Consider the following 24460-nt stretch of genomic DNA (forward strand, 5'->3'; position numbering starts at 1 on the left):
CCTCCAGCATTTGTCATTTTCCTTTTCTGTCATAGTAGCCTATCTGACAAGTGTGAGGTAGTAGTGCAGAGTTGTTTTAATTTTTATTTCTCTCATCAATAATGATTTAGAGCATTTTTTCTTATGATTCTAGGAGGTGATCAGTGGATTCTTTCCATTTCTAGACTATCAGGGCAATTGTCCTTGATAATTTCCTGAAAGATGATAGCTAGGCTCTTTTTTGATGATGATATTATTCAGGTAGTCCAATAAATTTTAAAATATCTCTCTTGGATCTATTTTCCAGGTCAATTGTTTTTACAATGAGATAGTTGACATTTTCTTCTAATTTTTTTCATTCTTTTGATTTGGTTTGTTTCTTGATGTTTAATAAAGTCATTAATTTCCACTTGCCCAATTCTAACTTTTAAGGAATTATTTTCTTCAGTGAACTTTTGTACCTCCTTTCTCATTTGGTCAGTTCAACTTTTTAAGGAGACCTTCTCTTTAGTGAATTTTTGTATATCTATTTCCATTTGATCAATTTTGTTTTTCAAGGCTTTGTTTTATTAATTGGATTTTTGTCCCTCTTTTACCATTTGGCCTATTCTATTTTTAAGGCATTAGTTTCTTCAGTAGTTTTTGTGCCTCCTTTACCAAGATATCAGCTCTTTTTTTCATGATTTCCCCCCCATCATTCTCATTTCTCTTCCCATTTTTTCTCTGCCTCTCTTATCTGATTTTGAAAAATCCTTTTTGAGCTCTCCTGTGACCTTAGACCAATTCATATTTTTCTTGGAGACTTTGAATATAGGAGTTTCAATTTAGTTGTCTTTTGAATTAGTTTTGATCTTCCTTGTTACCATAGTGACTTTTCTTAATAACGTTCTATGTTTCTGTTGTTTACTCATTTCTATCCTATTTCTTGACTTTTAACCCAAATACTAGGGTGGGGCTCTTCTTCCCAAGTGGAGGGGGCACTGGGCCAAGCTTCAGTGTTTTTGGTACAGCTATTTTCATAGGTAATTCTGGGACCTGTAAGTTTTTGACTCTTCCATGGTGGTATGATCTAGGGAGAGTTATGTTTATTACTCTCCTGCACTGGGCATGGGTTTGTGAGTGATCACAAACCTTGGAACTGTGACCAGAGGCCCTGCTCCCCTGCAGCCAGCCACAAACTCTGGTGGGTTAGTACACCTCCTTACCCTGGGACTAAGATCCAGGACTGTGACTCTGATCTGAGTATTGTCAAAGCAGCAGAGTTCTGCAATGGTGCCAGCAAAGGGATCTGAGTAAATCTTCTTCTGACCCATTCACTGATCCTTTAGCATCTGCGGACTGAGAGGTCTGGAAACAGCTATTGGAGCCACTGAGTTGCCCCAAGCCTGCTTCTGCTTGCTGGGCCTGGTCTGTACTAGTATGGGCCATGCAACAGAGTTTTCCTATTGACTTTTACATTGTCTTAGGTTGGAAAATTGTTTCACTTCATCTTTTTTGTTCCCTCATATGACTGACTATAGGAAGTGATTTGTTTAGAGTCATTATTTAAAGGTATGCGGAGAGGTAAGAGGGAAACCTCAGCTGAGCTCTAGCCTTTACTCTGCCCTCTTGGCTCTGCCTCTCCTATTGTTATGCTTTGATGTGACTAATCTGGATTCCAGATTGTAGGGTAGAGGTTAGGCTAGGCTTGAGGTTCTTTTTTTTTTAATTATTCAATTTCTGTGGGGCAATGGGCTTAAGTGACTTACCCAAGACCACACAGCTAGTACTATCAAGTATTTGAGGCCAGATTTGAACTCAGGTTCTCCTGACTCCAGGGCTGGTGCTCTATCTACTTCACCACCTAGCAGTCCCAGAGGCTTGGGGTTCTAACCCAGACTGCCTTCCTGCAGATGGAAGGGCTGTCTTTGGGAAGGTTTAAAGTTTGATCACAGACCAAAAGAGCCCCATCTTCTTGGAACCATTAGAACTAGAACTAGCTCTCAGAATAGATAGGCAGCTGCTTATGAGATATAATTTGAAGGACAGGGGTGTGCAAAAAGGAAATAAAACTGTTCTCCAACTCCATAGATCTTCCAAGCATTTTTACAAATACATTTCATTTGGTCCTCACAATAACCCTACAAGGTATGAGCATTTTACAGATGATGAAACTGAGGCAAAGAGATGTTAAATGATTTGTCCAGGGTCACAGAGCTAGTAAGAATCTGAGGCTGAATTTGAAATAAGGTCTCCCAAATTTGAAGTTCAACTGCACTCCCAGTGCAGTCCATGTTTTGCATTGTTCCCTGATTTGGGAGATTTGGAACTGATACTGAGGAAAGTGGAACTGGGACTCTTTCCTCCCAAATTAGAGGGAGAGAAGAGGACATTTTGTTGGGTCTCTGGGCCTCTAGATTTACCCAAGGCAGGGCTATGTAGTGGGTAGCACTCTGGGCTTGGAGTTCAATAAAATCCTTTCCTGCCATGCATCATCATTTGTATACCTTAGCAGTCACTCCACCTTTCTGGGCCTGGTTTCCTTTTCTGTAAAATAGCTATAATGTCTGTGGCTAGCCCTTAATTCACAGAGGATATGGAGGTTCAAATGAAATTCTTATGTAAAAGTTATCTGTTATCATGAGGAGTCACCTTCTCACTCAACTTTTCAGATCTAGAAGAGATTTAGAGCTTCTCTCTCATTTTAGAGCCTGGAGTAGAGGACAGAGCTCTAGAATTAACATTACAAAGACCAGGGTTCGAATCTAGCCTCAAACCCTTCCTAAGCTGTATAGTCCTGAGTGAGCCTCTCTCTAACTTTTTCTTAGACTCAGTTTTATCATCTGCAATAATAGTAATAATAATAATAAAATTAATAATTAACATTTATATAGAATCTATTCACAAATTTCTTATCTGTTCCTCACAACAACCCTGGGAGGTGGATGTTATTATTATCCCCATTTTACAGATGAGGAAACTGAGGAAAGCAGGAGATGAAATGACATCCAAGGTCACATAGCTAGTAAGTATCTGAAGTCAGATTCGAATTCAGGTCTTCCTGACTCCAGACCCAGTATCCTATCTAGCCAATGAGCTATCTAACTTCCCTTGGACATTGTACATATATTTTATATGTATGTAGATGTTTGAGGATAGAGAGATATAAATACTTTGTCCTTTTCTTCCCCCCTCTGTAGAATGGAAGCTACCTGAGGGAACAATAGTTTTCACTGGTCTTTGTGCTGATTATTGGATGACATAGGAGGGCCAGAATTAAAACACAGGCCTTTAGACACTAGTGTCTTCCCCCTTTCTACTACTTCATGCCTATATTTGAAAAGGAAAGAGTGAGTTGTCCCCCCTCCTGATTCCAGCCAGCTCCCATGAATTTTAGGGGTATTCTTCCCTTGGATCTCACCTCTGGTAATATCTATTGTTCACACATTTGTTTTCCAGATTCACTTCTTTTCCCATGTTATTTCCTTTTGAAGGCAGCCCTAGAACATCTTAGCACCCTTGTTTTCTATCCTCTCCTTTCTTTCTCTAAATTTTATCCCATTACATAACTATTATCTTTGGGGCAAACCAAAACTGTGTTTAGTCAAGTCACGTTTGCCATCTCTTGGTGTCTAATCTGAATTGACCTACTTTCTAGGTCTCTCAAAAGCAAACCCAGCTCCCAATCAACTCCATTATCTAGGTCAATAAATAACACTCGCTTCTTGCAGTCTTCCCCTCTGCCATTGGAGACCATTCTCAGCAAAGGTCAAGCCCTGTTCTTGGCTTGTATGTGGCGTAGATTGTACCCTGTGGGTCATGGATGAATCAGGGGGAGACTTGTGGGAGACAGCCTCCCTGCTCCAGAGATAGCTGAAGGGCTATGGAAGATAGTTGGCATGTTGTATAAGGGAAGGTTTCCAGGAGATTGGTCTCTCTCCTTTACCTGGAGTCTTGGGGATTCAGAAAACACCAGAATTACAGTTTGTTGTCTACAGACAATTAGCCTCCACTAAAGCCCAGCAACAAGTGCTCAGAGGGCTAAGTCCAAGGCCAGGCTCTTGGTTCCTCGTCTGTCATCTCCAGTCGAATGTAATAACAGACTCCTTTTTATCTGGTGCCCATATAATCAGATGGACTTCTGCAATATAATACATTGTGGGTGAAAGGAAGAGTAGAGACAGGTCCTAAAGGGACAGATATCTAAGGAGTGGAGAGCGGAGAGGTCATCCACACCAAACCTTCATTTTACTCAACGGAGGCAAGGTGAATTGATCCCCTTAAGCTCCCACAGCTAGGAAATAGAGCGGTAACACCAACCAGATAGTCTGACGAACTCCACCACCTCCTGCTCTTTTTTACAGCATCATATATCGCAGATTAAATTATAGACAAACGAGTTTCAGGGTTGCCTGTTTTATTGTATTATAGGGCTTTAAAAACTGATGGCCCGTTTATGGTAACTCTCAAGGAATCACAATATTTGATTAAGCAGACAGCCTCATTCATCGACCCTTCTGAATAAAAGGGAGTTGATTTTCTGCCAGGGACTTTCTGTTCAGCCTCGTATTAGTGAAGATATTTGTGGACAATTATCGGTGAATCTGGGGTTAGAGATAAATGATAACTGTTGCATTTCTCTCAGAGAATGATGGGTAGACCTTTGGGGAGGCCTCAGAGGAGACAGAACAAAAGCATTATCTCTGCTTGTTAATTCATTCACTTCTTCCTTATTACAGGCTGGAGGGTTGGAATAATCTCTGTGACCCTTACTTTATATGTCAGTGTGTGTGTGTGTGTGTGTGTGTGTGTGTGTGTGTAATGAGTGGAAGGGGATCTCGGAGGGAACAGGGGGCCTTAAGCCAAGTCTCAAAAGGAACCTGGGAAGTGGAGATGATGAGAGAGAGCATTCCAGATATGGAAGCCAGACAGAAGACGAAGTATGGTGTCTGGAATGGAGAGTTTGTGGAATGAGATCAGAAAAAGCCTTGGGTAGATGTTAGATCGAACTGAGCTTTGAAGGAAACTTTGTGAGAAGCAAAGGGGAAGAAGGTAGTGCGTTCTAGACCCAGGGCAACTGGGGCAAAGACATGAAAAGAGAAGCTGGAATGAGAAAGAAACAAGCCTAGTTTGGCCGGAAAGTAGAGTACATAAGGAAGGGGAATAATATAAGAAAGGAAAGGTTGGTTGGAAAAGAGGTTGAGGGTCAGTTGGAGGGGGCTGTCTCTGGTTCTAGGCATAGCATGGAATTGCTGCTGTTTGTTGAGCAGGGAGGTGACTGAATCATACCTACCCAGAAGAAATGATCACACATCACTTTGGCAGCTGAGGGCAGGGAGATGAAAGAAGCGCAGGGCAGAGATCCTAGTTAGGAAGCTATCACAGTAGGCCAGGTGGAAGATGATGAGGGGCTGAACTATGTAAATGTGAACTTTGTTCTTGTTGTTAATCAGATATGACATTTCTGGTAATGAATTGCTTTCAATGTGACTTTAAGGGAAAAAATATCCATCTTCCACCAAATTATCTGTTCCAGTCAGTCAGTCATGTTCTCATTAGTCATTCTCCCAAGTTTTAGGTCCCCAGGGGTCATCTTCTTTAATCCATAGAAGGATGAGAATTAAGGACAATGACCCCAGCTCCGCCTCCCTCTTTCCCCCCTTTTCGGAAATGAGTATCAGATCTAAGAGAATTTAAATGAGGGCCTGAGGAAATTAGATTAGGCCCAAGGAAGCATTTCTCATAGTGGAACATCCTTCCCTGATGCTCTTTAAATAATAGATTCTCATTTTTTTAATGATGCATTTGCATTCTCATAGGCTTCAATTTCTTTGAAGTGACAGACCTCATATGTTGCATCGTCAAGAACCATGGAAGGACATTTTGGAGTAAAGGGGAGAGCTTTTTTTGGGAGGAAATTCCAGCCCTTCTATTTCCCCACTGGGTGGCTTTGGGGGAATTACTCAACCACTTCTTTGGGCCTCAAGTTCCTTATCATAAGAAGATTGGACTAGATGGCCTTTAAGATCCTCTAAACCATTTTACCCTCTGGATGCATCTTTCTTTGTGCCCTCAAACAAATTGGACTCTCTAATCTGAACCATTTCATTCTGGTTTTTTCAATTGTCCCATATTCTGGGGGCTGGCCTGCTTGCTGCTTATCTGGAACATTTCATCTCCTGCCTCCATGTCTTTGTCCCAGCTGTGCCCCTTGCCTGGAATGCACCAACCGCCACCTCTTAGAATCCCTGGATCGCCTCATAGCTTAACTCAGGAGCCAACTTTGGAACATTGGGGATATAAAAACACAAAACAAAATGTTCCTTGCCTTTGTTCTTAAGAAGCTTATGTTCTACCAGGGGACAAGGGTGAGAGAGTAGAGAGTAAGAATGCAGCATATACACAACTGTTTCATGGTTGAATAGATGGAAAGAAATATGGATGGACAGATGGAGAGATGTGGAGATAGAGGGCTGGAGAGATAGGTGAGCAGGTGGATGGTCCAATAGGTGAATAACAGATGAATAAATGGATTGACAGGGCCAACAGTGATTAAGTGCTTACTTCAAATCAGACATTCTCAATAGTGCAAAGTCATTTCTAAAGTGCTAATAGCTTAGAGAATCCATTCGGTCTCATGTCAGAGGTAACTCTGGAGAGAAAGAAATATATGTTTAAAATGGAATTTGGGGAGGCAGGGAATGCAAATAATAATTGATGATTCTTTTCTTTATCTCTACCATCTTGTCTTTCCAGGTGAAAATCGAATTGACCTTCTGGCTGAAGTATGGGATCACTTCTTCACTGAGACCCTCCCGACCTTACAGGCGATATTTTACCCAGTTCAGGTCAGTGTCATTAGATGAATTCAGTGTACAATAATTGTGACTCTTCTTTCCATCCCATCTTTTACACAGTGACTTGTGATCTGGCCTTGATCAAATCACTATTCTATTTGTTCATCTGTAAAATGGGTATAATATAACTCTAATAATAGTACCTACCTCCCAGGGTTATTATAAGGGTCAACTTTGAGATAATAGTAAAGCTCTTTGCAAATCTAAAACTATGATATAAACGTTAGCTGCCATTATTACTGTGGTTTTTATTATTAATTCGCTGGAATCTGTGGGCTACAATCTAGTGGTGGACCATCACTGGGTATTTTGTCATCTTTCTCGGATCTCTGTGGTTCTATCTTCAGTAAACAACTCTGACTCAGAAGGCACTGGAGGCATAACTGTCACATTTCTTTGTCTACTCACAACTGTGCGTTTAGATGCTGGGAGTCCTTCCTTCCTATCCTGAACCCTTCACCACAGGAACAAGTTTGGTTCTCATTGTTAATAAAGTATAGAAGGCAAAGGGAAGGGGAGTTTTTGATTCTGTCATGTCTTTTTTTTTAATCCTTGAGAAGTTTCTTATTTTCACCTCCAAACCCATGAAATAAGCAAGTTTGCTCCTAACCTTAGTTTTCTTTTAGAATTAAGATACTTGTTGTATCTTCTTTCATTTTGATCTAAGAATAAACTTGCTCACATCCCAAAGTATTGAATTCCTCATCTGGGGAGCATTGAGAATACAAAGGCATAAAACAAAATGTTCCTTCCCTTTGTCTACCAGGGGCAAGAGTGAGGGGTTAGATTACCACATATACACAAGTGGGAACAGTTGAACAGATAGAGAGAAATACAGATGACCAGATGGACAAGTATGGAAATGGATGGACATATGTCATAGATAGGATTCTTATTTAAGCTTTGGTTGAGTGGGGACTCTGATATCCCTCCTAACCATATCCCTAGGCAGAAGTAATGACTCCCTGCTTGGGCAGTATGATTCAGAACCAATGAGGAGCTGCTTTTGGTGGGGATTGGGGTTTGAGATGGGAACAGTGTAAGGAGGACCTAGGATTACCACAGTGGGTGAAAGCCAAAACATCTTGGAAAAGATAAATGGGAGCATTTGCCTCTATGAGGCATGGGAGAAAATAAAGCGCTAGATTCAGAGTTGGCAGTCCTAGGTTCAAGTCTCCCTAAGACTTCTACCTAAGTTTGGATCTTGCAAGTGATCCATATCAGCAAGTCTCTGTTTCTTCCCCTGGGAAATGGAGCTGACAATGCTTGCACCCCTCTAATAAGGTCCTGCTGTAATGCTTCTGCAGCATCCCTCCCTTAACTTTCATTTGCATTTGTGAGTTGGATGCCTAGGAGATGCTATCGCAGCTTCTAGAGGAAAGACCTGTGGGTCTTCATTTCTAATACTATAGCTTATGAACTTCCACCAGTTCCCATTCATAATCATCAGATATAACTAGTATTATTTTAGGAGAAATTTCATAACCATTTATAATTGTCCAAATGTGCAGTTAGCAGCCTTAGGAGGTAAAGGGTTCCCCTTCATTGAAAGTCAGTTAAAAATTTGATGAGGCAGAGTTATTACTAACAGTGGTTAAGAAATCTTAGGACATCTGTCTCCTTGACCCCAATTTATCAGGAATTTGGAGTGTTTCTTTATGTTTTAGAGGGATTTCTTGTTCAGTTCTTGGTTGGACTAGATAGTCACTGAGGTCCCTTCCAGTTCAGTCTCAAGTGATGACTTTGGGGTCCATGTTAGCTCTTCAGGTACTGAGGAGGATATTAAGAGTCTATACAAAACTTTTCCTAATTCTTCCCTCTACCCCTCCCCCAAATGTTGGCACTTATTCCCTCTATTTTATTTATTTAATCACTTTTGATCTATGCATGTGACTTCATTAGTATTAGTTGCTCCTAGTATAGAAACTTCCTCTATGAGTCCAAAGCAGCAATTGGTCTGTAATCTAGAGGGTTGCCCAAGACATCTCCCAATCTTTTTATTTTTTCCTGTCTGGAGATTTCTGTAATTTTGTCCATACAAAGAGCTCCTTTTTAAGGGAAGTCCTTCCATGATGCTGATTAAAGAAATTGGAAACTCTGATAGTTATGGTCCTAGAGAGTTGTTTTGGACATGGGGTTAAGTAACTTGCTCAAGGTCACCAAGCTCCTGAGTGTCAGAGGTCAGATTTGAGCTCAGGTTTTCCTGACTTGGGGTCCAGTGCTCTGTCCATTGAGCCTTCTGGCTGCCTCTGTAATGAGAGGGTGGAACTAGATGGCCTAGGAGATTCTTAGCAACTCTAGAACTTTGATTCTATGAAAATAATAGTGAAAGCAATGCCTTCAGAGAGCACCCTGACTTGGGAATTGGAGAACCTGAGTTTGAATTCCAGGTGGGTTGTTTGCTATGTTGTGATAATAGACAAATCATTCTGTTTCTCTGAGCTGGAGTTGATCCCTGGTGCGAAGTCTGGGGTACTTAGACTAGATAAGAGTTGTCAGGGAGTGGTTGAACCCTCCACCTGGGCTCAAACCCTGCTTTGGACGTGCCAAATCTGTGACTCTGGGCAAATCCCTTCCTTTCTTTGGGCCCTGTTTCCTCATCAGGGATAAGAGGGGTTTGGGTGACATGGGCTCTGAGGTCTAAGATCCTCATCATGATAATCTCATGTGTGTTTAATGAAAGCATTTGCTCTTTGCTTTTTATCTTTCCTCATGCTTAACCAGGAGATACTGGACTATCCTTTGGGTAAGAGAGACATTTATGTGTTTTTCTTTTTTACTAAAAAAAGGAGCTTAAAACTCTAGAGGGACTGGACGATTGGATGACTGTTTATGGCATGCTTTTTAAAGCTGGTCCTAGCTTAGGATGGGATTCCTTGCCATGGCTGGGTGCCCCCTGAAGGGCTGCAATAATCTTCGGCGGAACAAATGATTAACTACTTTAGAGGTCATTTTGGTGTGAGCCCATACTCCCGCCCTACTATAAAATGACTCCACAACAAAACTCAAGAGCAGAGTTTTCCTGGAGAAAGGGGTCAAAGTTAAAGCCTTCTTGTCTTTGGGGAATTATGGGGCATGAGGAGGGAAGCGTTGCTTCTTACAGCTAAACCTTCTGCAAAAGCAAGATTCATGGTGGGGGGATACTGGATGTGATTGCCCCACTCTGGCTGCCTTGAGCCTTGGATGTGGTTCAATCTTTATTTAAATACCAAAGATGCAGGGCATATCTTTTACATTCTTATTTTTTTATAAATCTTCTGTTTTTAAAAAAATCATAAATGTAATATTTAACATGGACCCCGGAAGCCCTAAAGGCAATCCTTTAACCTCTTTATAAGGCAAATACTGTAACCATTCATGCCCATCCCAAGACATAAGGAGAACTGGATGGTGCCAAGAACCCAGCAACAGGAAATAACTAGAACCAACCAGATCTCCCAGGATGCCAGAAATAGTGTGGCATAGTGGGGAGGGGGCCGACCTTTGCAGTGAGGAACACCTGGGCTCAGGTTGTCTCCACACATCCTACCTATGCAACTAGGAGCAAAGCATTTGAGCTCAAAGAGTCTTCTGGTTCTGCCAGAGACTTGGGTTCAAATCCTTCTTTTTGCTTACTACCCATGAGACCTTGAACAAATCACTCAGCTTCCCCAGGTCTCAGCTTCCTCCTTTGTAAAATGAGTAGGCTGGACTTGATAGCTTCAGAGAGCCCCTCCAGATTCCCTTCTGTAATCCTGTGATCCAGGCAAGCCTCCAGGACTATAATGCTGATCTTCATCCAATGAGAAAGTTTTGATTTTTTAGGAGAAATCTCATAACCATTAGAACTATCCAAAAGTGCAGTTAGCAGCCCATTAGAAGGTAAGGGTTTCCTTTCATGGAAAGTCCATTAAAAATCTGATGAGGCAGAGTTATTACTAAGAGTAGCTTTCACACTGATGAAATTACAGGCCTAGACATCCCCAGCCCCTCCCAGAAAAACCCCAATCCAACAATGAGATTCTCTGGTTGAATGAGAAGATAACATTGAATCAAAATGACATTTCACATAAACTTATAAACAGACCAGTTCAACATATAATTCAACATCTACTGTACCTCAGATGCTGTGCACATGAAAAATTTGGGGTAGTGGCAAGTCAACCAAAGTCAATAAGTATTTGTTGGGTTTAGCTCAAGAATACAAATGCAAGAAAAGAACACCAAGAAGCAAGAGACCTGGGTTCAAGTGCAAGCTTGGTTCCAAACCCATGAGCGTCATCTTGGCAAGCCCTTTGATTTTTCTGATCTTTAGATTGGTAGCATAGAAAGTCCTCTAGCTCCTAAATCTCAAGGTGGAGTTCCCACTTTGTCATTCACTTAGTGACCTTAGTCTCTTACCTCTCCAGGCCTCAGCTTCCACAGCTACAGTGCAAGGGTTTGGCCTCTAAAATTCCTTTGGCTCTCAGCTTACGATCCCAAGATTCTGTGCCTGTCCTTTGGAGTTATAATATGATATAAAACATGTCATTTCCCAGTAGCTTCTTCTTTCAAAGGATCCCCAAAGGATGAACCAGACTGGGATTCTAATTCTCGTGGCATTCAGAATTCCTCTGCTTTTGCAATCATTTGCACAAGAACCATGTTCTCTTGCCTTCCTTTTTTCTTTTTCCACCATTACTTTTGCTGAGAACCTTATAGAGTTTGACACCATTTCCACCTCCTTCCTCTTCTCCCATTTCTGTAGCTTCAGGTTTCATCTCTCATTTAAACCATAAGCCCTAGCTCCATGAGGGGTGCAGAAATGGCCCTGGGATCTCCTGGACTCTCAGACTCCAAGAGCTAACATCTCCTGCCTACATTATTTGGGTGTTCTGGGGCAACCTTCACTCTCTGGGCCTCAGTTTCCTCATCTGTAAAATGAGAGGTTTGGACCAGAGTACCTCCAAGCTTTCCTCCAAGTACCAAAGTCAGAAAGTTCTTTGTGATGGTAAAAACTACATCAAATATACAAAGGTATTTTGTGAGTTATAATCATTGTAATTATCTATAATTACATAAGTGTGATTATGAATTATACTAATAGTTTTACTACTAATGCCTTCCTCTGGCATCTACAGAGATAACCCCTCCCCCTTACCTGCTGCACACAAAGCCCTGCTCCACATGGTAAGAATTCCTGGGGTTTTGTGATAACATCTGATCTCCCCAGGAGAGGTTTAGGGCGAGGTAGCATATAGATTACTTTTCTCAGAACTAAGTGAAAAATTAAACAATAGAAAGAATTTTTCTCCTTTTAAAATCTCTATAATGTCATCAAACCGGGGCCTCATGCAGAGTGGCCTCTGCAGCGGCCATCCTCTGGGTGGGCAGCAATTCCAGAAAGGTATCTCTGGGTCAGTGTTTTACCCCCCCCCCCCCATGTTTTAAGTTCCTTTGAGCTATGGGCAGGCAAGGGCTATTCTGCTATTCTGGGTGGGTGCTCATCCATTACATGATCAAACATCTACTTTGTTCTGAGCTTTGAGTGGTGCATGGGAGGATTAGGATTCTACCCTCCAGAAGCTTCCAAACCAACAGCCAGGAATCGAGGGGGTATTTCCTTCCCCCTGGGGAATGCTCCAGGTCACATTTCCCTCCATGGCTTTGAAGCAAGATTCTGGACATTAGGTTATTGCAGAAGGGAAGCTATTGCCTCAGGTTGAAAGGGATCTGGGGGATGTTTGGGTGGCCTCACCCATGGCAGGGGGGGTTAGTGCAGTTCCTGAGTCAGGGAACGTGAGGTTCCCCCTGGTTTTTCTCAGGATCCCAGATTTAGGCCCTGGAAGGGACCTTTGAGGTCCTGGAATGGTGGACCTACAGCCCTGAAGGATCTTCCAGACCATCTCTCTAAGTCATACCCAAAGTTTTAATGGAGTTGAAGAAACTTGTATGTGGGTCCTCTGACTGCCAGCCCAGGACTTCCTTCTCTTCTCCATTTGTCTCTCCTGCCTGGCTGCCTTGATGCCACCTCTTACCCCGTCCTTTTCTTTTTCTTTTTTTTTAAGGTTTTTGCAAGGCAAATGGGGTTTTAAGTGGCTTGCCCAAGGCCACACAGCTAGGTAATTATTAAGTGTCTGAGGCTGGATTTGAACCCAGGTACTCCTGACTCCAGGGCCGGTGCTTTATCCACTATGCCACCTAGCTGCCCCCCCCCATCCTCTTCTTTATCATACACCAGTTGTAGTGGTCTCAGGGTTTGAGTCTGCTTCAGGTGTAAAGGGCTTGTCTCTTTTAAGAGTGAACTCCCTAAGAGTAGAGACCCTATTGATTCTTCAGAGATCTCCACAGCCCTTTAGCCAGGAATGGACAGCTAACTGCTTCTTAATAGAGACTTCTGGAATGGACTGGAGTGAATGGAAAGGAATAGAGACAATGGAGGAGATTGGATGAGGATGGAGCAGAATGTGTATCAGAGTAGAGAATGGAAGGAGAAAAGAATGGTGGGGCATGGGCCCAGTGGGCTGGGTTGAATTGTATTGGAGTAGAGAATGACTCAGGGATGGTTTAGAGAGTTACACGTAGGCTCTAGAAGGTTCTTATTTCAGTGAAGGCTTACCTTTTTGCCTTTCTCCGGTCCTTTCTCTTTTCCAGGGGCAGGAGCTGACTATCCGCCAGATTGCACTTCTGGGCTTTCGGGACCTTGTTCTCCTAAAAGTAAAACTGGAAGAGATGCTTCCTGTGGGGAAGACCAAAGTCCCATCATCCATCGTCCAGATGCTGCTCATTCTCCAGGTGAGGCTATGTGTGTAAGAGACCCAGCGAGGTGGGGGCTGGGAAGGGGGCAGGCTGGTCTCCCTGGACCGCTTGTGAGTTCAGAAGTCACTTTGACCTTTCCATGATCTCATTCTGATTTGAGTTGTCTGAGTGACCTTGGAGATGTCTCCCAACTCAGGAATTCTGGGATTCTGTATCTCCTATCATTGTTGAACCTGTCACCTGGACATGATCAGTATTGTTTTGTCCTATATTTAAACATCAATATGTTATTCTACCCAATTAAGCACTTTCTCATAGTCCGATAAATGTGGATTAAATGCCAGCCATGTGTGGAGAGCCCTAGTACTAAGGATAAGGCATGATCCTACTTCCATGGGTTTGTACCTTGTCTTTTTATTGGATTCAGAAGTAGAAAAAGTCCTAGATCAGGGCCTCCAGGTTCTCAGACTGCAAGGGTTCATGGAGACCATCAAATTTACAGAAGAGGAAACTGAGGCAGATGGAGGTGAAGTGACTTGCCCAGGGTCACACAGCTAGTAAATGCCTGAGGCTGGATTTGAACTCAGATCTTCCTGACTCCAGAACAGACAATCTACCCACCCCTGTGCCTCATTCATTCGGTAAACATTTATGAAGTACTGTATACCAAACTGTATACCAAACACTTTGCTTATTTAGCTATGTCGCCCAAGGCAAGTCACTGAAACTCTTTCAGCCTTTTGTCTCTTCACCTGTAAAATCCAATAAACATGTATTGAGCTCCTGCTTCCTGCCACATACTCATGATATGCTCTGGAGGTGTAATTAATCAAAAGAAAGATCCTGCCTGCCCTCAAGGATCTTACAATCAAATGGGGATAACAATCACACCCCCACTCAGGGTCGTTTGGGGGACTGAATGAGGAAGCACATTTAAAGCACTTAATAAGTCTTAAAAGTGTCAAAAGTGCTAGCTTATTATTATTATTAATACGCATAATAGCTAATCTTTGTATAGCACTTGTACTGTTTTACAATTTATCTCATTTATTATCATCACTATCACCATCATCCTCATCCTCATCCCATTCATCACCATCTCCATCATCACTAACATCATTACTATCATTATCACCAATCAACATCATCATCATCATCACTATCGTTATCATTTTTACCACCATCTCCATCATCATTATCAGCATTGTGCCGTCCTCCCTCTGAGATTGCAGCCCACCAGATCACACAGTCCCTTTCAGAGAAGCCTTCGCTTCTCTTCTATGACCACAGATGCTTGGACTTAGTAAGCCTCCGGAGGCCTGGCCAGCTCACATCTCCAGTTCTTGGCCATCCAGCCTCAGTGTGACTGGGGAAGAGGCCCAAGCCGCGCACTAGGTGGAATGTGACTAGCGGCCTATTCCTGGTGGTCAGGAACATGTTCTGAGGTGTTTCCAAGAACTGAAGCTGTTGGAGGGGAGAGCCCCATCCAGGGAGGCCACAGGGCTGGGACAGCCCCCTCTGAGGCAGGCTGACACTTTCTTAAGCAGGGGAACCCCCCCCCAGCTCAGTTTTTGCTCCCCCTTTGGTCTCTCTTTTCCTATCATTTATCTCTCATAGGGTTTCTGAGGAGGGTGGGGGGTATAAGCCGCAGCTGCCAAAGAGGGGAAAAGCTACTTTAGAAATAACTAAGGCAGTAAAAGTGACTGAAAGCGATTCCTGGGCCTGAAAACCAGCCAAGGTGGTTTTGTGGTTGAAACTGCTCTCCTGAGTAGCACCTGAGGCCTAGAGGCCTCTCCTTTCCCCACCCATGGGTCCCTTGGGACGTGACTGACAGTGACAGAGACTGGTCTCGGAGGACATCTAGGGGAAGCCCCCCACAACATTCCTAACACCCTCCCCCAACCCCATCCCTAGCCCCTCTCCCCCAACAATATCCCTAGCCCTCCTCCCCCAACAACATCTCTAGTCTCCCTCCCCCAACGATCTCTAGCCCCTGTCCCCCAACAACATCCCTAACATGGGGTCCTCCAACCTCGCTTGAAGACCTCAAAGGACAGGAAGCTCACCACATTCCAAGGAAGTCCACTCTTCAGAGAAACCCTGATGCTCAGTGAATGCTTCCCTCTTGCTCCCGGAGCTCTTAGTCCTGCCCTAAGAAAGGGCAGGGGCCTAGTTCTCCTTATACTTGGGTGTCACTTAATGAACATTAATGAAATGTGTACTCTGTGCTGGGCTCTGGTAATAGAGAAGTGAAACAGCCTGTGTCCTCAGGGAGCTTACATTCTACCCAAGGAAGCCTATGTTGCCTGTTTAAGGATTATTCAAAATGGATAAGAGGGGACGGGAACTTAGAGATCTCCTTGTTCATCAACCTCCTATTTGAAGGGCTCCCAGAGACGTACCCAAGGTCCTATCATTAGCCACGCCGTCTTGGAGTTAGTTCTTGTGTTTCTGATACTTTCCCACACTATCCTGTGTCCCCCCCGCTTCCCCTCCCCCCTTTATTCTTTCTCTTCTTCCCTCACTGGCCTGGTCATGTGATGATAAAGTTGATGATGATGTTGATCATGTTGTCCTTCATTCTCGAAGAAGACCATGACATCAAAGAGATGATGCCGTCCCAGATATGTGAATTGGATCTGGGGTGGGGAGGCGCGGTGCTAAGTCACCAGTCTTAGATTCTCCTCCGCAGTCATCAGGGTCCAGTGGCCAGGTATGAATCAGGATGACTGGAGATGGCTCTGGATGCCATCTGGATGGGATGCCATCCTGGAGGCTGTGACTCACCCAAGGTCACACAGGTAGTAATTGAGGTCACATTTGAACTCAGATCCTCCTGATTCCAGGACTGGTGCTCTCTAGTAGCCACCTAGTAGCCGCATGACCTTGATAGGTCATTTGTCCCTGTAAAATGAAGGGGCAAGCCCAGCTGACCCTTTGTCCCCTTTGGTCCCATTATCATCTTCATTAGCGTCTTGGCCTCACATATATACATGTGATGTTTCCCATTAGAGTATGAGCTCCTTGAGGGCAGAGACTTGCCTGGCACATACTTGGCAATGACTAAATGTCTGTTGATGAATTGGAGGGGCGTCATGATGGAGTAGAGAGAACCTGGAGCCAGATCCTCCTTTATTGTAGGCAGAGAACCTGCCTGTTTCTCCCCATTTGTAAAATGGGGGCAATGCAACGTGTCTCCAGTGGGTTGTTTAAAGAATGAGTATAAAGCCCCTTGCCAGCTTTTCAACATCGTCTCAATGTCTAATGGTGGAGCAGCAATGATACTGGTGGGGGCTGAGACGCCTGTATCCCCATCACCTCCCACAGCGCTTTACACAGAGTGGGTACTTGAAAAAGTCTATGGAATTGAATTAAAGTCAAAGGCGCCTGGCCCAGGGACCTTGACTTCTCTTTCCTGGTACTCCAGGCATGCTGGGTGGTGAGAGGGAGCTGCTTTTCCCCTCCTGGGCCTCATTTTCCACATCTCTATCTGACCCGTTTGCTCTGTTGTTGCTTTCCAGAGTGTCCATGAGCCCACCGGCCCTAGCGAGGGCTCCCTGCAACTGGAGGAGCTGGTGAAACGGGTTGTATCTCCCTTCCTTGGCACCAGTGGCGGGGACCGCGTCTTCTCAAGTGCTGCTTATACACTGGGTAAGGGGCCCTGGTCTCCGTCCTTGCTGATGGTGGTGATGTGGGGGTGATATCATTGAGGTGGGTGCCAGGTGTTGGCAGTGGCCAGAGACCTGACATTGGATCTGACTCAGTCGCTCACTCTTCTCAAACTGAGACTTGAGGGTCTCTTCCCAGAGCCTGAGAACAGAGCTAAGGGGCTACATTTGTCACCCTGGCAGCTCGGTCTTGGCTTGGGGGCTTAGGTTCACTGGATTGAGTCCTGGGATGCTGTCCTTCCCCATAATCACCCACTGCCAACCTCCTTCTTCATGGTGGCTGTTAAAGCTGATAGTTAATTGGACTAGAAGGGGGGGAGACTTGTTCTTGAGAGGCAGATTCAACCCTATGTGAGGATAACAATTAGTAAGGGCAGCCGGGTGGCACAGATGGCCCTGGAGTCAGGAGGCCCTGAGTTCAAATGTGGCCTCAGACACTTAATACTTACTTAGCTGTGTGACTTTGGGCAAGTCACTTAATTCCATTGCCTTGCCAAAACTATTTTGTTTTAAAAAAGGAAACAATCAGTGCTGCCCCTAAGGGGGATGGGCAGCTCTAGTCTCAGGTAGTGGGCTTCCCATCCATAGAATTCTTCCGGATAAGATTGGATGACCACTTGTTATCCAGGACCCCATTTGAATCCAATTCACTTGCTTGTCACAGCATCATCTCCCTGATGACAAGAATGAAGGACAAACCACCAAGGAATTCCTGCTGGGGTCCCATCTGGGCCCGATGACTGTGCCCCCTTAAAAGCATAGCACAGTAGGTAGCACAGCACAGTAGGCAGTACCCTGCATTTGGAGTCTGAAGACCCAGCCCCCAGAGGTGTGTGGATTTTGTCAGATCACCTAACTTCTGGGCGCTTCTCCAGCTCTAAATCTGTCATCCTGTGGCATTCAAGGAGAGTAGACTTGGAGATGAACATTGATCCCAACTCATTGTATTAGGCTTCTGTCACTTATAAGTGAAGGCCTCGGAGAGGAGGATGTTAGCCATCTCCAGGACTGGAGAGAAAGGTCAGAGGACCCTAGACTACAGGTCTAAAGCTTCAAGGGTCCTTGTGGCTCATTGAGTCTGACCTCTTCCCCTTGCAGTGGAAGCCCCAGAGAAAGGAAATCCCCTGCCCAAGGCTGCACGATCAGCAGGAGATGGCTGTGTCTCCAATTCAGAAGCTGCAAAGGAGTGGGCATGGGGGTGGAGGGTAGAGAAGGGGAAGGCAGCCTCTGCCCCAAACCCCAGGAGGAACTTCCCATCCTTTCTCTGGGCCTCTTTTATCGAAGGTGGGCAGGACCTGTCGTTGGCAGTTCTCACAGTCTGGTCCATGACTGGAGTCTGGTCTGGTCTCCTCTGGAGACATCTCCTTCCTTGACCACTGAAACCACAGTTGAGAGGATGCCAGGCCCTGGCTCGCTCCAGGCTTCTTGGTAGAGTTTATCCGTACCCAGACAGCCACTTCAAGAGAATGACTTTTCTGTCTCCTTTAAATCCTGCCTGAGTGCTTGGCTGGTGTGGTCTCAGTGGGAACATCTGCCATGGTGGCGGGCCTTGGGCTTGTTACCCCTGGCCAGTACAGGTTGGGAGGGGTAGGCTGCCAGAGAGGTTTCTATGGTGGGCAGTGGTCAAGATACCTGTATCAGTTTAGTGGGCTGGAGACATTAGAAAGGCTCCAGAAGAGGCCATTTAGAACAGGGTTGGGTTCCTTCTCACAATAACCATTTTAAATGAATGAAATAAAATACAAGAAAGTACAGAGAACATTAATTATTTTGAAAGACAGTTGAGAATTTTTTTTTTAATTCATGGGCCTGAGGTTAAGAACTGCTAGCTTAGAAAGCAATGAAAAAATTCCTTAGAGATAAGGTGTAGGAGGAGGAGGGATATGGGGAAATGTGGGCAGTGTCCAAAGAAAACACTGCATTGAAAATCTGTTTCTTAAAAAAAAACAGTGTAGTATGGGCCGATCGGTCTTCGCCAATTCATCTGTTTAAAAATACAGTAATAAACTTATGATTGTTGATAATAATAATTAGCATTTACATGATCATGTGATAATTGCTAACTCTCATCAGATCTTTACAATGACCCTATAAGGGAAGTGATATGATCCTCATTTTATAGTTGAGGAAACTGAGGCAGATGAGATGGAGGGTAAGTGATTTGCCCAAGATCACTTCCAGGTAGCATCTGAAGCAGGATTAAAACTCAGGTCTTCCAGGTTCCAAGGCCAGAGCTCTCTGAAATTCTCCACACAGCTCTAGAGGTCCTCCTGGGTTGTTCTCATAGATTTCTTGTGGTTTTTTGTCCCTGGTGTTTTGATTATTATATAGACAATACACACACATATATATATATATATATATATATATATATATATATATATATATATATATATATATATATATATGTGTGTGTGTGTGTGTGTGTGTATATATATATATACATATATATATATATATATATATAAAGAGAGAGAGAGAGAGAGAGAGAGAGAGAGAGAGAGAGAGACTGAGACTATATTATAGAGACATGGAGAGAGAATATATGTCTTTGTGTGTATATGGGTAGATATGTGTATATCTATATTAACTCTCAAGAACCTGGGTTTGAATATCTGATTCTGTTGCCCAAGTTTCTTTGTCCATATCAGGAGTCAACAGCCTTGCGTGGGTAGCTCTGACCTTGATGGCCTCAGTTTCCTCCTCTGTTAAATGTGGGACTTGGAGGAGACAGACCCCCTGCCAGGCCCCTTGACTCTGGACCCTTTTGGCCTGAGGAGTCAGTCCTCCTGCCCGTGGCCCAGGCTGCTTTGAGTGACACCTAAGTGCTTCAAAGGGATGATACCATGACCCTTTCTCTGCAGGGTGGCCCGGACCGACATGTGTGTCCTCCACCCTTGGTGAGCCCTGACTGTTCCAGGGAGGAGAAAAAAAGGAAGTCATTTAACCCTTTGGGAGATCCAAATTCTGGAGCTGGAAGGAACCAGAGAAAGCCTTGGTCCAGGTCTCTTATTTTTACAGATGAGGAAATCATGGAGAGATGGACATGACTTGTACAAAGTCTCTCATAAATATAAATGAGAATCCCCCGGCTCTCAGTCCAAAGTCAGTTCTTTCCATTTTTAAAATGGGGAGTGGGAGATAAAAACCATTCCTCTGAGTTAGTCTGAGATCTGCCAAGCTCTGCCTCTCTCCCACTTGAGTTTGGAGACCTCCTCCCACAAATCCCTGTGCTCTAAGCTCTGTTTCTCCTTCACAAAAGCCCCATGGACCAGTTGCCCTCCATTGTCTCTCCCAATGGTTGGCCGGGCAGCTCTATCCAGATCCTGTGACATTTTTTACATGACAAGTGGCCCATTTGTCTCTACCTACCAGAAATCGTGACTGGAGAGGAATGCCCCACTCTGGGACTGGGGGTGACCGGACAATGGCAGCATTGTCCACGGCCCAGCCCTGCCGAGAGGAGCCATTGAGGCGGGAGATCAAAGGCCTGGGAACCCGGGGTCCCCCACAAAGGCAGTGAGGAACCTATCCTCACAGCATTCCCTCTTCTTTGGGCCTTTCAAAGGCTCTGGAATTTTGGCTCTGATGTGATGTAATTCATTCCCCAACGCAGCAGGGCTGAAGGGGGGGCCCGTGGGAAAGGGGTGAGGAGCGGCCCGGAGGCAGGTATGAGGAGGAGGGAGCAGGCGACCAAGAGCCGCCCAGAAGATGCTTAGGAAGGGGCAGCCGCCCTGCCCGCACCCAGAGACCACCCGGGCCTGGCCTCTTCTGAAGCAGCCTGGGTCTCAGAGCAATCTCGCAGCAGGGACGAGGAAGAAGGGGAGGGCAGAAACCAATGGGCGTCCAGTGGGAGCTCTGGCTACTGGACCTGGCACAGGCCTCACCTCGCCTCGTTCCACCTCATCCATGTGAGCTGGAGAGTTGTTATAAAGAACCCAGTGCTCCAAAGAGGCAGCGCACGAAGGGCAAGATGGTGGGGAGAACACAGGGAAAAAAGGAAAGGAACACTACAAGGTAGGTGAGACCCAAGGAACAAAGAGAAATGTGCACCGACACTGCCATGATGGGGCCGATGACTCTGTGACCTTGGACATCTCCCTTCCCCACCCCCACCCCAACATAGGCACTTCATCTTACTGGCCTAGGTGGTACCTAAGTCCCTTTCCACCTCTAAATCCGTAATCCAATGATAATGATAGTAACAAAAGTGAATGACATTTATAAAGCACCTTCCTCCATGAAAACCGGCTGAAGACCAAAGTTGGAGCCTGTCAGACCAATCATTCTTCCCGGAGGCCTGGGCAGAAGGAAGGTAGAATCCAAAGGCTGCATGGTCCAGGCTGCTACAGGGAGGATGCACAAAGCTCTTGGCAGCTAAAAACACGGGGCTGAACTCAAGGTGAAATTTAAGGAGGATTAAAGGCAAAATCTAGGTTTAGACAAAAACAACTTCACAAGCAGATAATGCAGAGATGTGGTTAGACAGCAGTTTGCCCAAGGAAGAGCTGAGGTGTCTTGTTTTTGCAACTGCCAACTCAGCATGCGTCAGCAGGGTGATGGGCAGACCAAGCAAGGGATGACACAAGCCCAGGCTGCCTCTGGGGCCGGCAGGATCGCATGGGATTGAGCCAGAAGGTTCTTTAGAAGTCTTCATATCCAGGCCCTCATTTTACACAGGATGCTCCTATGGCCCAGACACACACAGCCAGTAAGTGACAGAGACAGGATACAAACCCAGATCCTTGTGACTCCCAAGTCCAGAGCTCTGTGTCTCATTATCCTATTCTGTTCTGGTTTGGGGAATTGTGTTTGTCTCTGGGTCCATGTGATAGGAAGAACTTTCATTCCTAAACTGGGGAGGGTCCATAGGAAGGCAACCAGGATGACGAAGGGCCTGGGCCAGAGCCATTCATCAACATCCAAGGAAAGCCTGTCACATGAGAAAAGATTCACCTCCTTCTGCTTTGGCTCCAGAAAGCAGAACTAGGAGAGACAGGGGTTGAGTTTAACTAAAGGACAGACTGCCTCCCAGTTGTAGCTATCCAGAAGGGAAATGGGCCAAACCGGGAGGCAGGAGGTTCCCCCCCGCCTTAACCGGAGGTCTCCAAGAAGAGTCTTGGATGAGCCCTTGGCCTGGATCCTTGAATTGTGACCTTGACCGTGTAAGATCATCGATTCAGAGCTAGAAGAGTCTCCCCCTTTTACACATGAGAAAACTGAGGCAAAGTGATTTGTGCAGATTCTCCCCCTTAGTAATGCAAAGAGGCAGGGTTGGAACCTGGTTCTCTGAGTTTCTGTGACTTGGGATCTGGGGGGAAGGCAGAAACAAGGCAGCAGCATAGCCATGCTTGGACCAAAGATGGAGGCCCTTCACACGGCCAAGCCAGTAGAGAACATTTTCAAAGGGTATCCGCCTTGGCTGACTTATATGCTGTTGGAGTAACCTCATATGGACCTTGACAGCCTCTGGAGGAACATGATAGGGGCCCCTGAATTGGTCAAAATCTCCCTTGGGAACCTCCCACCCCAACAACAGACCTAAGTGCCTGCAGACCTCCTCCTCCCAGCACCATCACTATTGTTCTTCACCATCGTTGTGAACCAAGGAGCGTTGGCTGCTAGACTAAAGTCTGAGATTCATAGACTGGGAACCCTTCTCATAAACTCTCACCTGGGCTCTATTGACTGATGTCAGTGGAGGATGTCTTCCATTGCTTCTTAAGTCTAGGTAATCAAAACAATAGAACCAATCACTGATTGGTAATGTGTGCCTATTTCCATGGTATAAATTTAATGCTGAAAATTTAACAATCACCGACTCACTGAAAATTAACATCTGGCTGGCCAGTTAGGCTGCTTCCAGCACACCCTGGGTCAAGGCCTCTTGGAAGTTGGAATTTGAATTAGATCTTGAAGGAAGCAGGGCAGCTGTTAGTCCTAGGTGAGGGGCAGAACATTCCCCATATAGGGCCTGGAGTATTGTGTTCAAAATTCAATGATTTGCCTGAGGTCACACAAGGAGTAAACTCTTCATGCAGGATTCGAACCCACTTCTTTTAACTCAGGTTTCTTTATACTGTGCTACTGTATATGTTCGTTATTAATCCCTATTTTCTGTCTCTGGAAGTGGGAACTAGAAAGTGAAGTTTCTGTAGATGGGTAGGAACCCTGCCTTCCAATGAGATGGATCCCAAGCCTCAGAGTCTCGGGGTCATCAGCTCTTTGAAAAGCATTGTGCCTGGTTTTGAAAGGTAATTTGGGGTTTAGAAGTATGGACTGGGGGCCAGGACCCTCACCCATGCTGTAGGGAGCACAGAGGCCATGGAATGAATTCATCACCAGTGAGGGCTGGCAACGGCAAGGAGGAATCTACTGAGTCATTGCCAATGGTTCAGAATCCTCCACAGCAGCCTCTAGCCAACACTGTTTTTCCATTGGAAAATTGAATGCCAATGGCGGGTTTCCACAAAGGGCATACCGAGGTAGGGTTTCTCCCACAGAGCCTCTCCATCAGGCTGTGTGTCTGAGGCAAATGAGGGATCCCAGAGAGCAGACCTAGAACTTGGGCAGAGCCATCAGTCTTGCCAGTGGCACCAAATTTAGGGAGTTTGTGAATTTAGCCAATATCAATAACAGTAACACTCTACCACGTGGCTGGCTGAGCTGTGTGCTTTCCTCCAGGTCAGGGGATCCTGGATCTAAATATATTTAGAAGTGACCTCAGAGGCTCCTGTGCTTCATTTAACAGATGAGGAAACTGAGGCCTTAGGAGGGTAAATGATTTACTTGCTCATAGTCAGTACCCCAACCTATAACCTCCATGGGGATGGCATCTTCCCCCTTCCAAACTGAAAGCACTGCTGGTCCTTAATTGCTGTAGGATTTCATCCTTCTACCTTTCCAAATGTGGCCAAGGTGATGGTGGGAAGCCAAGTAGACCTCCAGGGGCTGGGGCTGGGGTTGGGGAGAACAAAGCTGTCTCCCTCCCTTCGGAGGGCCGGACTTTAGAGCAGATCTCCACCGAGGCTCTTTGGAAAAACCTTTTCTCTGTCTCTAGTTTGGTAGATGCCTTTTTTCAACACCCTGGTGATGCTTCTTAGACTTGTAAAATTCTTGTCTTCCTGAGCTAAGCTGGGGGCTAGTTACCCCTTAAGAGAATCCTGCCCAATACAGCAGCGCTTCAGGGAGAATCTGGTTGAACAAAAGACTGTAGATTGATCTCTATCCAGTTGTGTTTTCAAAATCTTAGATCAGAGG

The 24460-nt window shown here is 45.0% G+C and overlaps 1 protein-coding gene across 5 annotated transcripts in view; it reads left to right on the forward strand.

Annotated features, from left to right (window-relative positions):
* PRR5L (proline rich 5 like) overlaps positions 1 to 24460 on the forward strand; it is a 143057-nt gene that overhangs the window by 113064 nt on the left and 5533 nt on the right. For all 5 annotated transcript variants that reach the window (XM_074230487.1, XM_074230486.1, XM_074230488.1 and 2 more), the window contains 3 exons: positions 6715 to 6806; positions 13428 to 13568; positions 17054 to 17183. In XM_074230487.1, coding sequence (XP_074086588.1) covers positions 6715 to 6806; positions 13428 to 13568; positions 17054 to 17183 — 363 coding nt within the window. The remainder of the gene's footprint in view (positions 1 to 6714; positions 6807 to 13427; positions 13569 to 17053; positions 17184 to 24460) is intronic.

This window comes from Macrotis lagotis, chromosome 3, assembly GCF_037893015.1.
Source record: "Macrotis lagotis isolate mMagLag1 chromosome 3, bilby.v1.9.chrom.fasta, whole genome shotgun sequence".
NCBI classification, from domain to species: Eukaryota; Metazoa; Chordata; class Mammalia; order Peramelemorphia; family Peramelidae; genus Macrotis; species Macrotis lagotis.